At 42.4% G+C, this 17,387-nt stretch overlaps 1 protein-coding gene across 1 annotated transcript; it reads left to right on the forward strand.

Moving 5' to 3' along the window:
* The first annotated feature begins 1,891 nt into the window (after window positions 1-1,891).
* NGDN (neuroguidin) lies at window positions 1,892-10,525 on the forward strand. Its single transcript, XM_017544552.2, has 11 exons — window positions 1,892-2,133; window positions 2,441-2,500; window positions 3,347-3,418; window positions 7,514-7,651; window positions 7,902-7,986; window positions 8,070-8,122; window positions 8,378-8,495; window positions 8,585-8,753; window positions 9,556-9,712; window positions 9,857-9,914; window positions 10,357-10,525. The coding sequence occupies exons 1-11, from the start codon at window positions 2,122-2,124 to the stop codon at window positions 10,374-10,376; spliced, it is 942 nt and encodes a 313-aa protein (XP_017400041.1). The 5' UTR covers window positions 1,892-2,121; the 3' UTR covers window positions 10,377-10,525.
* The last annotated feature ends 6,862 nt before the right edge of the window (window positions 10,526-17,387 follow it).

The following is a 17,387-nucleotide window of genomic DNA, read 5'->3' on the forward strand; positions in this document are numbered from 1 at the left end:
GATGGTGCAACTCTACTCCATGGGGACTGAAGCTCCTGTGCACAGGACCTTTCCAGACCTTGCTCTGCATGCTTCAGTGATTCATCTGTATCCTTTATGATAGCCTTCATAATAAACTGATAAAATTAAATAAGAGTTTCTCTGCATTCTGTGAGCCATTAAAACAAATTTCTGAGTCTGAGGAAGGAGTCATGGGAATCCTCAATTTGTAGTCCAGTGAGAGAGAAGTGTGGGTAACCTGGGGATTCGTTACTTGTAACTGGCATCTGATGTGGGAGTGGGGCAGTCTTGTGGGACTAAGTCTTTAACCTGAGGGGTTTGTGCTAACTCCGGGTGGTTAGTATCAGAATGGATTAAATTGTAGCACACTTAGCTTGGCATGGTGGCTCACACCAGTAATCCCAGCACTTTGGGAGGCCAAGGCGGAAGGATCACTTGAGGTTGAAGAGTTTGAGACCAGCCTAGGCAATATATTGCCTAGGCAATATAGCAAGACCCACGTCTCCACAAAAAATAAATAAATAAATAAAACAATGAACTGTCATGGTGGTGCCTGCCTGTAGTCCTAACTACTCATGAGGCTAAGGCAGGAGAATTACTTGAGCCCAGGAGTTCAAGGCTACAGGGAGCTATGATGGCATCACTGCACTCCAGCCTGAGTGACAAGAGTGAGACCCTGTCACAAAACAAACAACAATAAAAATAAATTGTAGCACACTCAGTTGGCATCTGCAGAGAACTGAGAAACAGTTTTCCTTTAGATATGCTGAGTGGAGAGAAAAATGGAATCCTATAAAATGGTCGATTAAAACCAGAGAAGGCAGAAAAAGAGGGAAGACTGGGTAATTGACTAAGTATGCAGCAACAGCATCCTGAGCTTCCATGCTGGGCCTGAAGCAGCAAATAAATGTCAGAGGAGCGGGGACTGAACACCTTCCTGCCTTCTTGAGTCCAGCAAGACCTAGATACCAAGTTTTCCCCACCCCAGCTGCCCAGATACGTGTGTGATTCTTAATTCCAAAAGACAGCTTCAAGTCAGGAGATCTGATTTCTAGACCCAGCTCTGCTGGACTGTTGTGGGCAAAAAATAAAGACCACCATTCATCCTTTTGGTGCTTTATTTCCTGAGGCATTCGATGGAAACAATGAGTATCCATCCAACCTACTGCACCAGCTGGTGAAAAACCAGAGTGAGCGGACACATCTGAAAGTACTGGGTAATGAGGCAGGCCAGCGAGCGGACACATCTGAAAGTACTGGGTAATGATGAGGCAGGCCATATTGAAACGTGCACTGCCTTAGGTTTGAACCAAGTTCTGCTGAAGACCTGTCACCAGGGGCAAGTCATGTAAATATGAACGGTTATTCTTTTTCATGTCTCCAAACTGGTAGGAGCGAAGAGTGTCGCGTTATTGGAGACGTTCCTCAGCGCCCCAAGAGGGCAGTTGTCTCAGTCGGTTTCTAAACTCTGGCTCTGGGATTCTCTGGCCCCGCTCTATTATTTACAGATGAAAAAGGCTCAGAGACCGAGTGACTTGTCCACGGTCACACAAGGAGTACTGTCACAGTATCGATCCTAGGACCACGGGGTCTGTGAGGAATTTGGCGTGGTCGGCGTTGGATTAGCAGCCAGCGATGGCGGCTTTATAACGTCAGCACCGCAAAGCGAAGACGAGGCCCGTCACCTAGCGGCCGGTTTAGGCACTACAAAAAAAGCGCCGTGAAAAAGACACTGGGTTCTGCGGCAGGCGGGAGCCAATACGCACTAAGTTCGCTCTGCTAATTCCTTTTTTCTATTGGTATTTCTAACTGTCAAACAAACACCTTCCCGTCTCTTATTGGTTTGCCATCAATCATTTTATTCAGTCTACCAATCATACGCTCTTTGCCAAGTACTTGTTTTCGTCATGACATCTCTTTCGGAGTCTGACGAATTCAGCTGGTTCCTTTACTCCATTGGCCAGATGAAACTCCTCCTCTCGTTTACCCTGTTGGGGGCGGAAGTGAGAAAGCCTTTATTCGTATTGGCTTAGATTTACAAGCGGTAGTTGTCTATCAAATCTATATAGGCGCCCTTAGCGCTCAGGAAGTACGAAACCGGAAGGGGTGGGCCATGCGAAGATGGCGGCACTGGTGAGTATAGTGTGGTTGCTTCCTTGCGTAGCTGTTGTGGAGTTTTCCTTTCCCTTCAGCGGCTGGAGGCAAACTGTTGATACCAGGGAAGGGTGGTGATGAAAGTGCTTCAGGGAGGTTGCCTCGCTAGAGTTACTGTTCCTGTCTAGTAACCCAAGGGGCTGGCTTTAAGACGAGTCTGTGACCCAGAGTGTGAAGGCCCCAAGTCTGGGGTGTCTGGCGGAGAGAGAGCAGTTTTTCAACCTAGACGTTCCGCCTTCTTATAATCCTGAGAAATGACTTTTCTTACCTCGTCTCCCTTCTGTAGGAGGTGCTGGAGTCAGACCTGCCAAGTGCCGTGACACTTCTGAAAAATCTCCAGGAGCAAGTGAGTAGTGTCGCCTCTGGAATAAATTAGTCATGGATTGGTTTTGACTTTACGTGTTTCACCCCAAACTTTGGTGGTTGAGATATATGAATGCTCCCCAAAACCATAGGAGGAAAATGATGTAATGAAAATCCTTTCAGGCCAGAATTCGAAGTAATTGATTCCGCACCTAAGAGAATACAGGAGACTCCAAAAAAAATTATCTGAGTAGTTTTCCTTTATTCATGTAGTTAAGGAAACCAGTGCTTGAAATAGTAACATGATTTGCCCTTTGGGTGCCCAGGTAGTACACACTTATATACAGATAGATACTCCTCGACGTAACGATGGAGGTTATGGCCTGATAAACCCATTGTAATACGAAAATATCGTAAGTCGAAATTTAGGCTTGATGCTGCTGCCCAGCATCATGAGAAAAGTACTACTGAATGCGTATTGAATGCATATTGCTTCTACTGAATGCATGTTGCTTTTGGACCCTCGTAAAGTGGAAATTCAAATCATAAGTCAGGGAGCTATGTAGTTCTGTTTATTGTAAGTTCAACCAGCACAGACAGAATTACAGCCCTCCCATCACTACTGTCTCTGTCGTTTTCCCCTCCCTTTGGTTTAATAAAAGATAGTCTGCTCTTTAAGAAGTGTAAAGATTTTTTGTTGTTTTTTACTTTTGTTTTTTTTTACTTTACGTTTGAAGAACCATCTCTCCCCAGAAGTGAGAAGATGGTATTTATACTTTAGACAGTGTTTCAGATAATTTTTAGGTGGCATTGTTTAGCTTTTACTCTTCACAATTTGCAGACATGATTTGATAAGTGTAGTCAGTTGTTTTATTTGGGCTAATTTCAGGTGATGGCTGTAACTGCACAGGTGCAATCACTGACAAAAAAAGTTCAAGCTGGTGCCTATCCTACAGAAAAGGTAAGATGTACTCAAACATTAAGCATCCCCTGACTTAATGGTCTCAGTAGTTCTTTCATTGTATGTTTATTGTGTTTTATATATCCTAAGTGCTCGAGCTTCAAACATAAATGAGATCCAGTTTCTGTGTTGAAGTCTAGTGTGAAGACAAAGCAAAGCAACAGATATGAGTATTAATAGTAGCAGTCACATTACAGAGTTATGAGGAGTCTCCAGGGATTAATTAACTGCCAGAAGAGCAGAGAGATTCAGGACAGGCTTCCCAGAGGAGGTGATAAGATTTTGAGGAATAAACAGGAGGGATGGAAAGAAGCAATGTGCAAAGGCACAAAGGCCTGAAAGCATGGTGATATTATGGGTAAGGAGGAAGTCATTTTTGTGGTTGGATGTACATTCTGTGTTATGTGTGGTGGGGGTAGAAAATAAGACTGGAAAGATAGTCTCTGAAGATTATTGTAGGCCATTTGAGGAGTTACTTTCAAATTTCATCTAATCTAAGACACTTATTAAATGGGACATACCACTTATTGTATATACAAAGAAAAAATGTTTGCAGGCTGGGTGTGATGGCTCATGCCTGTAATCTGAGCACATCAGGAGGCGGAGGCTGAGGCTGGAGGATTGCTTGAGCTAAGGAGTTTGGGACCAACCTGGGTAACATAGTGAGACCCTGTCTGTACAAAAATTAAAAATCAGCCAGGCATGATGGCATGTGTCTGTAGTCCCAGCCACTTGGGAGGCTGAGGCTGGAGGATCACTTGAGCCTGGGAGGTTGAGGCTGCAGTGAGCTGTGATTGTGCCACTGCATTCAGCCTAGGTGACAGAATGAGCCCCTGTCTTATGACATAATACTAAGATGCCAGGGACTGAAACATGCATCCTGATTTCAGAGATGTTAAAATATGAAAACGATGTGCATCTTAAACTTGAAATATGTCCCTGTAATCCCAGCACTTGGGGAGGCCAAAGTGGGAGAATTGCTTGAACCTATGTGTTTGAGACCAGCCTGGGCAACATGATGAGACCTGTCTCTACAAAAAATAAAAAATGAGCTAGGCTCAGTGGTGTGTGCCCATAATCCTACCTACTTGGGAGGCTGAGGTGAGTGGATCACTTGAACCCAGGAGATTGAGGCTATCATCAGCCACAGTTGCACCATTGCACTCCAGCCTGGGCTACAGACTGAGACAGTCTTAAGACCAGGCTAGGAAGAAAGGTGGCTCACTCCTATAATCCTAGCACTTTGGGAGACTGTGGTGGACAGATCACCTGAGATCAGGAGTTCTGAGACCAGCCTGGCCAACATGGCAAAACCCCATCTCTACTAAAAATACAAAAATTAACCAGGCATTGTGGTACGTCCCTGTGTGTAACCCCAGTTATTCAGGAGGCTGAGGCAGGAGAATCGCTTGAACCCAGGAGGTGGAGGTTGCAATTAGCGGAAATTACGCCACTGCACTTCACTCTGGGCCACAGACCAAGACTCCATCTCAGGGAAAAAAAAAAAAAAAAAAAACCAACAATTGAAATATGGTAGTTTTCAAATTAAGGTCTGGTAGAACCTTCTCAGGGATTATTGGCTGGGGGCAATATGGAAGAATAACTCTGGACCTCTCATGCCTACTTAACTGGAAAACTGATATTATATTCTTTTATATATTGAGCTTTTGTCCTAAGATACTTATGCCAAATATTCTATGGATAAACACAAGTATGAAAACCATTAAGAATCAATGAAGGATTTTTAAGCACAGGAGTTGCAGGAGATTTGTACTTACAGAAAGATGACTAACAGCATTTAAAATATATTCTTGCCTTTATCATTCATTTATGTTCTTATTGTCCATTTTTATTCGAAAAATTTTGAATCTTTGTTTTTCTCTTATGCTTGTAACTCAGTTTGAATTTGACAGTGCCCAAGCACGTCAGAAGAGCCTACTTCTCAAATTCTTACCTGTTTTCGTCCTGGGTACCATGGTTTTTTGTTTTGTTTGTTGAGACGATGTCTCACTCTGTCACCCAGGCTGGAGTGCAGTGGCATGATCTTGGCTCATTGCAACCTCTGCTTCCTGGGTTCAAGTGATTTTCCTGCCTCTGCCTCCTGAGTGGCTAGGATTACAGGCACCAGCCGCCACGTCCAGCTAATTTCGTATTTTTAGTAGAGATGGGGTTTCACCATGTTAGCCAGGCTGATCTTGAACTCTCAACCTCAGGTGATCTGCCTTCCTCAGCCTTTCAAAGTACTGGGATTGCAGGTGTGAGCCACTGTGCCCAGCCCTGGGTACCATGCTTTGAATCATTTTACTGCCTTTTGGAGATGGATGAGTTGCCAGCATCCTTCTTAGATCACTATATATTTGTTTGTTGAACAAATATATTAACTTATCTTTTATAAGACTGAGGTTGGCCAGGCACGGTGGCTCACACCTGTAATCCCAGCACTTTGGGAGGATGAGGCAGGCAGATCACGAGGTCAGGAATTCGAGACCAGCCTGGCCAACATGGTGAAACCCCGTCTCTACAAAAAATTAGCCAGGTGTAGTGGCAGGCACCTGTAATCCCAGCTACTCAGGAGACTGAGGCAGGAGAATCGCTTGAACCTGGGAGGCAGAAGTTGCAGTGAGCCGAGACTGTGCCATTGCACTTTAGCCTGGGCAACACAGCGAGACTCCATCTCAAAAAAGGCGAGGCGTGGTAGTGCATACCTGTAATATCAGCATTTTGGGAGGCTGAGGTGGGTGGATTACCTAAGGTCAGGAGTTGGAGACCGGTTTGACCAGCATGGTGAAACTCCATCTCTGCTGAATACAAAAAATTAGCCAGGCATGGTGACGCATGCCTGTAATCTCAGCTACTTGGGAGGCTGAGACATGAGAATCGCTTGAACCTGGGAGGCGGAGGTTGCAGTGAGCCGAGATTGTGCCATTGCATTCCAGCCTGGACAACAAGAGCGAAACTCCTTCTCAAAAAAAGAAGACAACGACTGAGGTCACAAGGTTAAATGACTTACTCAATATTTGACTACCAAATACGTAACTCAGAACTTAAACTGTTTTTATGACTCTCAACCCTTTGCTTTCTTTCTGTACCACACTTGTGTTGATCTCAAGAGCTTAGCATGTTTGGCTTAAAGACATCCAAGGATAGGTGTTAGAGTCAGATTTCGTTTGAATCTTAGCTCTACTTGTATTACTGTGTAATCTTGGCCAAAGTACTTAACGTCTCTGAAATAGGTTTTCTCAGGGTGTGAAGTTTGGAAGATACTTAAAAGCACAAAGAAAAAAATGAAAAATATGTATAATCACCACTCTGAGATAACCACTGTGGTATATTTTTTTGGAGATTTTTTAAATTATAAGAGTAATATATGCAACACTTTTTCGCAGTCTAAAATACACCATTTCTTCCTTTTCCTCATCTCTCCCTGGGGTAGCGGTTAATTGTGTGTTATCTTGTAGACAGTTTTCTATGTGTATAAAATGTATACATCATACTCCCCGCCCCCCCGCCACACACAGTTTCACAATTAAAGTCATATTATACTTTCTACAACTTGTGCTGACATGGATTTAATTCTATGCCATTTTATGTAAATCATTGTTTTTACCTATATCATATTCCATTGTATTGGGGGAAGTTGGTAATTGCTTTGATTAAATTCATTTAAAAATTGGCAGTGTATGGAGACATTTTTGATTGTTGCAGCTTGGAGGGGCCAAGAATGGGTAGAGGCCAAGAATGCTGCTGAAAACCTACAATGCCCAGGACAGCCCTTCACAAAAAATATTTTGGCCTCAAATGTCAACAGCTCTGAAATTGAGAAACCCTGTTATAGTCTTTTCTTGGGGGTAGTTTATTGATTTTCGTCTTCTCATTGTCTTTCATTAATTCTCTGAGCGATGTTTCTCTTGTATTACCATAATTTTCTCATTGGCCATCTTAGGCATAGCTACTTCTTGAGACTACTCCAGATACCTAATATGTACTGATTGGGAAGATCTTGAACTTGGAAGAACATCCTGTTTACCCTAGACTTTCTTCCTGGTTTTGTGGCTACAACCAAATCTGCATCTCTTTATGTTTTTTTCAACTCAGGGTCTCAGCTTCTTGGAAGTGAAAGACCAGCTGCTGCTCATGTACCTTATGGATTTGACACACCTCATTCTGGACAAAGCCTCAGGAGGGTCTCTTCAGGGACATGATGCAGTTTTGAGACTGGTGGAGATTCGCACGGTATGAAGCATTTGGCATCTTGGAGTTTTAGGTTTCTAAATCTTGAACTCCAGGGCTGTTACATAGTAACTCTCATTTAAATGAGTTTTCTCATGTTTAAGGAAAACAAATAAAAAAAAGGTATTTTTCTGTTCATTTGCTCTACTTTGTATATATTTTAGGTGCCTTATGTGGCATCTTAATATAAAGACTTTGGTATGTGCTTCATTTTGGGAGGGGAATATAATCCTGTTTAACTACCATATTGTAGGTTTTGGAAAAGCTTCGTCCCTTGGACCAAAAACTGAAATATCAAATTGACAAACTGGTCAAGACTGCAGTGACAGGCAGCCTTAGTAAGTGAGGAGACCATCATGAAGTTGTGGGAACCATTGTAAAGTTCCAAATTTTGTGAAATCCCTTGGGTTATTTATTTCAGGTGAGAATGACCCACTTCGTTTTAAGCCTCATCCCAGCAATATGATGAGCAAGGTAAGGGGTTATATTATTGGGTTGTATTATTCTGATTTTTTTCTGAAGGATCTATACCTAGATGAGCCTTGTGGTGATCCTGGATCCCCTGGGATTCTCTTAGGACTTGATTTTATAACTTGTGTGTTAGAATGCTGAGTATGAGATTCCCTTTTCTCCCTTTTTATATTCCCACCTCCCCAGGGTACTCCAGCTTTGGGTTTTCTTCTCACTTATGAATGCTTCCTAAATTTGCAGACATTGTTTCTTTTTTAGTTGAATTCTGAGGATGAGGATGAAGCAGAAGATGGCCAGTCTGAGGTGTCAGGGAAGAAATCTGTGAAAGGAGTGTCTAAGAAATATGTTCCGCCACGCTTGGTTCCAGTACATTATGGTATGTGTCTTGGCTGCTGCCTCCTCAGCATGAATGTTTCTCTTCTTTTCTCTGTTCTTGGATAACTTCTGCTTATTTTCATCAAGTAGATGAAACAGAAGCTGAGCGGGAGAAGAAGCGTCTAGAACGAGCTAAGAGACGGGCATTGAGCAGCTCTGTCATTCGTGAACTTAAGGAGCAGTACTCAGATGCTCCAGAGGAAATCCATGATGCTCGGCATCCCCATGTTACCCGCCAGAGTCAGGAGGACCAGCACAGGTGTGAGCCCTTGCATTGGAAATTTATTCCTACTCTGGAGTCCTGTCCTCGTGCTTTAGACAATTGTGACTAAGTTTGATACCAAGAGAATTAACGTTATATAGAAAATATAGTGAAAAATTTGGGATGATAGTTTCTAAGAGTCAGGAGTTTGGAGTACAGGATAGGAAGTAGAATTTTTTTTCCCCCGTTTAGTCCAAAGCAAAAGCAGTACATTGCAACTCGACATGAGATTTGAGGGGGAAAAAAGAAAAAAAAGCAGTACAAAGAGGAATACATGCAGTTCCATATATTACAACTTTAAAATTCTGTGTTTTACTGTCACAGTTCTCACTTATGTGCAGAAAGCAATAAAGGCAGGCTTTTATTATTGTGAGTTAGATGAGTTCAGTCAAGGAAAGTAAAAAAGCAGTGTAATTGAATACAGACTCATCAACTTTGCTCAGGTGCAGTCTTCACAGTTGATGGATTTGCATGAAAAGACAAATTTAGGGAAACCTGTTTATAGAGCTGAGATGCTGAAATAAAAAAAATTTTTGGTATAATTTTTAAATACTATTATGTATGGATAGGCTATGGACTCATATCTAGGATGAGGGAAGTTCTAGCATAGAGCACATTTCGTTGAGGAAGCTCAGTGTTGAGCATTCAATATGTCCTTACTAAATCCTGTGTTGATCTGCTCTGAAACTTCTTGAGAACTCCCTGAACAAGGGATGAGTAAATACTTGGGCCCAGGTTCTGGGCTGGAGCTTTCAATCTTCATGGTCTGAGCTTGCTGGAAACTGTCTTTCTCTGGCAGGATTAACTATGAGGAGAGCATGATGGTGCGTTTGAGCGTCAGTAAAAAAGAGAAAGGACGGCGAAAACGAGCAAATGTCATGAGCTCACAACTTCATTCCCTTACACACTTCAGTGACATCAGTGCTTTGACAGGAGGAACTGCTCATCTTGATGAGGTGAGGTTGAGATAACCATTGTAGGAGATGACTTTCATGCTTTCAGCCAAATGTATGTAGGGCTTATTACCATGAGGAACTTGGGAAGGGATGCTAGTTCTCAGAACCACAGTACCATTCCTTCGCTTCTCCATCTGTCTCCAGGATCAGAATCCTGCTAAAAAGCGGAAGAAGATATCTAAGAAAGGTCGGAAGAAAAAAGGTCAGTGAACTGCTAGGACTTAGGTGATCAGGTGCAAGGTGGGGAGTACAAGTTGAGACTATTTGGATTTGCCATTCTGGGTCTCAACAACCCCTGTAGTATCTCTTCCATACTGGACAATAATCTCCTTAGATGGGCTTTTATTTTTTTCTTTCCTAAGCTGGATATCAGCATCATTCACAAAATGAAACTCTGGATTCCACATCTAAGGTTCCACAGCTCCTGTTCAGGCCCTAAATAGAGCTGTTAAAGTGTCACTTGAAGGAACCATTATCCCATTTCAATTTTATTCTGTCTTCTCGTCTTTCGTCCTGGGAAGATATGCAAAGTATTGCTAGGAGACCCTATCCCTGTGAGCCCTTCTCTCTAGATGTCCTCTTTTCCTGTCCCTTTAGCTTTTCCAACTGTCCTTTGCCTCATTCTTGGTTTCCCTTCCTTTCAGGTTTTCGGAGGCGGCGGTGATTATGGGTGTACATATTTGTATATTTTTTGTCATCCTGAGATACTTCTAATATCATTGTATATAGGTTGTTTTCCCTGGAATTTATTGTTTGTTTTGGACATGTGGAAAGAGCCTTACTAATAAAATTTATTTTACTTATGAATTAAAAGCCCCTTTTGCACATGTATTGTGTGACTGGAGTCGCTGGGTTTGGGGTATTTTTGGTGAGTGGTTGGTGAAAAGGGAAAGATTTTTTTGGAAGTGCGAAACATTTGGCTATTTCCTTTGATAATATGTTTTTCCTGGAAACTAAAAATTGGTTGTTTCACAAAAAATACTGAGAGATGAGGGTGGAATAATCAACTCTTTCAACCCATGTTGCCCCAAGTTCCTGTATGATTTGTTATAATGCAGTACAGATTTGAGATATCAATACATGAATTTTAGGTTTTATTATTGTTATCTGGGCTGGCCACCAGGTGGCATTTGTGGTTCAAGAAACTTGTGAAGCTTGGCTGTAATCAAAAGCAAGATAGAACCTTTCCACATCAGCAAGAATTATTCTTGTCTCAACCTCTCTGAATGTTTTTCATTTCTTTCTGAAATGGCATGAACATAGGGCTGATCTTTGGTTAGTTACTGAGATAGTTTGTAGAAAATAGTACAGTGAGTAAGAAGGCTGGAGTGAAGAGTCAGTATAGTTTTGTGTTTTTCAGTCTTTGACCTCCCTTCAACTGAGGGTTGTTTTACCAGAGTCAGTAAAGGCTAACCCTTCTCTAAAGAGCTTGCCCCTCCTCCCCTCGAAAAAAGCCAGCAGACAAGCAGAACAGTCCTAGCTTAACAGCCAAAGAAATGAAAATCCCACAGAAATAATCAGCCAAACTCAAATCAGGAGACTGGTGGCAGTTACACATCTGAGATCTTGTATTCTACTCTGTTAGTGAGATATCCCACAGGCCTTGGATAATACAGAAAGTGAAAAAAGGGATTAAAAAAAAGAAGTTGGGTCTGTAGAACTAATTCATTGGAGTTTTTTAAAAAGGCTTTGGGTCTCATGAACATTTGATTTTGTGTCTAGTATTCCTCGGTAGTATTGACAAATTAATTTGGGTTTTTATATGACTAAAACCTTGTTGATTCTGAATATAGGAATCTGGATTTATACTATTCTGCCTGATTGGGCAGAATAGTGTAAATTCTACTTTCAGTCAGCTGCTGCCTGGTAGAAAGTAGATAGGAGATGGCAGTCTTCTGTTAATTCTGTGATCTCGAGCAAATCACTTAACATCTCTGGCCTTTAAGTTTCCTCAGCTAAGAAATGAATGTATTACACTTCATTTCTGAGATTCCCTTTAAGTTAAAGCCTAGAGCTTTTGTCAATGACACTAAGTTGGGCTTATGTCTGGGGCCACTAACTTTTAGTCCCTGGTAGATCTGAGGGAGTCTGACATGCCCTGGGCTCTCATACTTCCATTTCCTCAAGGGAATCTAAACAAAGCCACAAGCACAGATTTAGAGACTTTTTTTCCCTTTATGGCTGAACTAACTAGATGAGTGATTTGGTTCAAAAATACTTTAGTTAAAACCACTTCATTTGCTGGTTAGGACCACTGTGTTTCTAATTTATTAAGATTTGTGGATTATGGGAACTGCCAGGGGAAGGGCAGTGCTCTTATAAAAAAAAAAAACAAAAAAAAACCCTACTTTCTGGCCATATGTGGTGGCTGACACCTGTAATCTGGGCACTTTGGGAGGCTGGGGCAGGAGGATTGTTTGAGGCTAGAAGTTTAACACCGGCATGTTTAACACAACAAGACCCTGTCTCTAAAAAAAAATTAGCCAGGTATAGTGGTGTGCACCTATAGTCTCAGCTGCTCGGGAGGCTGAGGCAGGGGTTTGCTTGAGCCCTTGAGTTTGAGGTTGCAGTGAACTATGATCTTACCACTGTATTCCAGACTGAATGACAGCAAGACTTATCTTAAAAAAAAAAAAAAAATCTTGTGTTACATGCTGAGCTAAGTGCTTTATACTTAATCCTTATAAAATCTATGTTATTTCCATTTTACTAGTGAGGAAGCTGAGACACTTAGGGCAAGCAATTTTTCCTAAGTTGGAGAACCAATACTGGGGGAACACTGAGGATGGAGGACTTCAAGTATCCTATGTTTCATGAAAATCTTCAGGGTTAAAAAATCTTTTTTAATTTGTAGGTGGTTTTTAATCTGGCTCTCCTACCCTACTGCCCCATTTCTGTTAGAGGCCTCATCTTCAAAGAAACCCCAAGTTCCACGATTCTGGTCTCTTGGTGGTATACCAATGAACACAGCAGACAAAATCCCTGCCTTTGTGGATCTTATATTAATTCAATCAAGTCTTTAATCCCAGGACATTTTGTTTTCCCTGAACTTCAGGCATTATTTGAAAGAAGTTTCTGGTAAAAAGTTGAACTGTTTCTGAGAATAATTGTACCAGAGTCCTTAAACACTGTAGAGTGTATTGTTTGACAGAGTATTACATGGATTCTCAATATGTAAAACAAGAATAAGTGGGGTTACTTTGGTTGAAGTGGGGATGAGGAATCCTAAAGTTCCATGTTCTTATGACCCCTTTTCCCCAAGATTCTTGAGGATCCCCTAAGGAACCTTTAGAATTCTTTAGAATATTGTTTGAGAACAACTGTTAGGGTAGTAAAACAAGGGAACTAAGAATTAGAATTTTAGGATTTTGTTATAGCTGTTCACTTTTTTTCTTTCCCTTATTCCTACTCATAGATTCAGTTCTCTGATCAATTCCAGATCACATGAATATCAGATTTCCTCAGTGTATTGCTGACAGCAGATCATTTCTGGTGTTCACTAAGTAATATCTGTCAATGCACACGTGAGCACCTTACCTGTTTGGTTTTATCACGTGATGGCTTTATTCTGTACAAGTAGTTTACATCTCTGCTTTGTTTTCATCTTAGGGGACAGGGAAAAGAGTTTGACCAAGGCCTGTCTTTGCCTTAAAAGCATTGTTTTGTTAGGATTTTATGAAGGCTTGCGAAAATGTCTATTGGTAATTCACAACAGTCTTTTTAGATACCTTATTAGGAAAAATGCATTTTATTTACAAGGGAGATTGTTAGTGTGTCAATTTTCAGCACTACAGAGAGTTCAAACTCTCCTCATTGCTTGGGTTGATGGACCATACATAGCTAAACCATAGAGCTATATGGTGTAGACCTGACCTTTTTCAGAGCCCAGTTTATCTGTCCAATCTCCAGTTCTGATTGGTACAGATTGGGTGAGAGTCAAACACTCCTGAGTGTCCCCCATCCTCCCTGGAATCTTTTAGGTCTATAAATCCCAGATTCGTGCCAAGGATTTGGCTAACTTGTTGGAAGTATGTGAGTGGAATCCTGCCTCCTGCTCCATTGGTAATATCATGTATATTATGGTACGTGAGATTTTTACCAGCCCTTAAGAAAAACTCTGTTCCCTACTCGTCTTTGCTTAGAGAACCTTGAGGGGACTTAAAGTTGCTTTTTCATTCCTTGGGCCTTGTTTTCTTCCTCTGCATGAGGAGAGGCATCAATGCTCTGGCTCTCTGCCCAGTCTTACTTTTGTATTTCTTTGATCTCATTGTTCAGAGGGTCTCAGAGAAGCCCCAAGAGCCATGCCTTTGCATGTTTAAGCTATTGATGCTTTTGAAATAACAGAGTGTTGCTGTGTAGGAAGTGTATTAAAGGTCTATCTTAAACAAATTTGGGTCAATAGGTGGCAGTAGTCACCGAGTCCGGAGGCCCCGACACCCCCTAAACACAAACACATTTGATGGCCATTATATTTAAGGAAGGATGTGAGAAAGGAGGTCACATTGAGATTAAAATGGGGAGAAAATCCCTTTTGGTGGAATCCAGGAAATGCTGAAATGTGCTGGATTACATCTGTGGAAGTGTTGTGTGGGGTGTGGGGGAAAGATAGCTGTCAGCTAATGAAGGACACTGATTGGAAAGAGGAGAGCCTCGGGATTGGGGGAGCAGATTCATTCATCTAAGATGTAGGTGCTAAGGCTTCTTCCAGCTAGTATAAGGCTGTGTTAAATGAGGACCAGCACTGAAAGGATAGAGTGGGGTTGGAGGGAGTAGAGATGGAGGTTGGGGAGGAGGGGCAGAACTGTGTGAAGGAACCATGGAAAGGGTGGGCTGTGAACGGGAGAACTGCAGTTAGAGGGGGAGGGGGAGGCTGCTGCAATACTGAACCTATCTAATGGGGGAGGGGAGGGCGTGATATTGGTCTGTGCTGCAGCTGCATTGCTTCCCCTCCCCCACACTTCCCAAGGAGCCAGAGGAGTGCTGGCAAATCTGTCTTCATGTATTTATTATTATTAAAAATGTGACAGATCCTTCCTCCCTGGAAGCACAACAAATACTACTGATCACATTTCTCTCTCTCTCCTCCCTCTGCAGACCTTTTGCATTCTCTCTTTCATTCTACCCTGTCCTCCCCTACTTGGTCTGCTTGGTGGGGGGAACCCTTCCTTTCTTTCCTTCTTAGAGCTTGGTGGCTCCCTGGGGGTTTCTAATGGTGGTTGGGAGTTTTGAGGCAGTGCTGGGAGGAAAACCTGAGTGAGGGGCATTCATGGCCCAAGGGAGGCAACTGTATTCTCCTATATCCAGTGGGGAAAGGAAATCACTTGGAAATAAAATAAAGATAAAAATCCTCTTTCCAGGTAATGAAATATGCAGGTGCTCATATTCCTTTCAGTACCTTGTGTTCCTCCTTTTTCATATTCTTCTCTTTTCTATTGCCTGAGTTCTGAAGGGGAAACCCCCTTGCAATGGTAAAAGCCAGGAGTTCTCTGTCTTCCCTCCCTTACCTTGTTAAGTCCTTTTCTTTCCAGGAGAGCCATATACAATTTATTCTTCTAGCCTGCATGTTGTGTAACTGAGGTTTGAAGGGCAAAAGCCATGGCTTCTTCCTCCCCACCTGCACCCAGACTCCTGTGCCCAGGCAGTGACCTCTTTTGTTGCAGTCTGTAGCCCTTCATCATACCCATAGGTGGTGCTGCTGTTGCTCTGCAGACGGGGCCCTCCCCAACAGCATCATTCCTCCTCCCCCTTTCCCCAGCCCTCTACTGCCTGATTGTTATTCCACCAGCGTCTCCTCTACTGTTCCCTTCCTCAAATTAATTTTGTGGCGCTCTTTTTTCCGCAGTGCCATCTTCTTCCCCTCCCCCAGCTCCAGCTCTCTTGCTTTCTGTCTCTTTCTTACTCTCTGTCTGTCTGCAGGATCTCCATCTCACTCCCCTATCTGAAATCTACACTGTTCCTTACTCCCTTTCTTTTTCGTTGTCTGTTCTACCCTTGACATCTTACAGTTGACTCTCCCAGTGAAAAAGGGCTATAGATGAGAGTGGTTTAGAAGAGAACAGGGTGAGGAGAACTGAGGGGTCAGTACTGAAGACTAGGTGGGGATAATCATGAGGCTCTGTAAGGAAAACATGATGGGAGCGAGAAGATATCCTTTGCTGTCTGCATCTATTCAGTTCCTGGATTTGGATAATGAGAGTTCAGTTGGCAAGGGATCGATCCTGCATTATCTGAATCTACAGATTTGGGTTCTACATGCTGGGAAAATGGGAGCTAGGGAATAGCAAGAATTCAGATAATAATGGCTTCATCCAGAGACTTTTGAATTAGATTGCTAAGATACCTCTACTTTTGTTATCCTATATTTTGAAGACGAGGAGATGTCCTGTTACTGATCTTTTGTGTCCTCACAAGGTTCTTGCCAGGACAGCTGTGACACTGAGCATCCTGGCTTTCTGGTCACTGCTGAGCACAATTTTGGCTGCAGGACCTTGGCTTACTCTTGTAGTCTGCTTCCTCTTTTTGTCATTCCATGCTTCTCCTTTGTCACAGCTGAATTTACATGGTTGCCTCATTTAGCCCACAGTGCTCTGTATTGTTTAACTTTTCCAGAATATAGCCCGAACTCTAGACTGTTATCTCAGCTCTCATTTTTTAACTTTATTTTGAAGACCTTTCACTGTGAGACCAGTACCCTAGAACCAGCTAATTCAGCAGTGCTTTTGATTATAAAGTTACCCAATTTCTAGGATGGCTGACTTTTCTCTTATTGGATTATTCTTTGTGAATTAATAGCATCCTGGTTATTCCCTGAATAGTAGTGCTGAGTCTGACTTCTGTATATCCTAGGAATAGTCCACAATACGGACAGTATGGCCTCTTTCCTTGTTTCCCTGGTGAGAGGAAATCTTCCTTAGCGTAAGTGGTAGTCCTAGAATGGCTGGCTTCCTTTTTCTCAGCATGTGTCAGTCAAAACTGACTCCTGGATTATGGGGAGAGGCAGAGTTTGCCAGAGCCACAGTAAAAAGCAAGGACTAGAACACCACCCCCTCACCTTACTGTCCAAGCCATGTAAGTGCCTGTGGAGCCCTGTATCCTCGCCCACCTCTCCTGCCTTCCTAAGGTGTATATATATATGTTGGTGGAGGCAGAGGCTGGTGACCTCTTCATTTTCTCAGCTGATTGTCCTGTTTCCTTTCTTAGAGATCTTTCTCACTCTATTCGGGGGACTCTAGTTAGGGTTGTGGTTTCATGTAAGGTAGACAGTGATCTCTGTTTAGGTCCCTCTTCTAAAAGCAAGGCCCAATAAATATTTGTTGCAGTGAACGGTAGAGACTTTTTTGTTTTAGCATCCTTTGGGTGAGTAATAAATGGAGGTTTAACTCTTTCTTTTCTAGGTACTTACATTGCTGTGGCTAAAATTGTTTGATTTTTGTTTTCTTTTGCTTACAGGCCCTATAGGGGAAAATGATTTATCTAAGACTATTCAAATAAATTACTAGCTGGGCTGGTATTAGAATCTGTTTTCTCTGACATTCAGGTCTAACTTTTCCCTTACTACCCCTTGGAAACCTATGTCTAATTCATCCCCTGACAGCCTTGAAGCTGTGGCCTGGTTTTGTGTCAAAAGCTGGCCTTGGTTGGCCTGCTAAGAGAGCATCAGCAGCAAGACAGCCAG

Source organism: Cebus imitator, unplaced genomic scaffold (genome assembly GCF_001604975.1).
Source record: "Cebus imitator isolate Cc_AM_T3 unplaced genomic scaffold, Cebus_imitator-1.0 Scaffold170, whole genome shotgun sequence".
Classification (NCBI taxonomy): Eukaryota; Metazoa; Chordata; class Mammalia; order Primates; family Cebidae; genus Cebus; species Cebus imitator.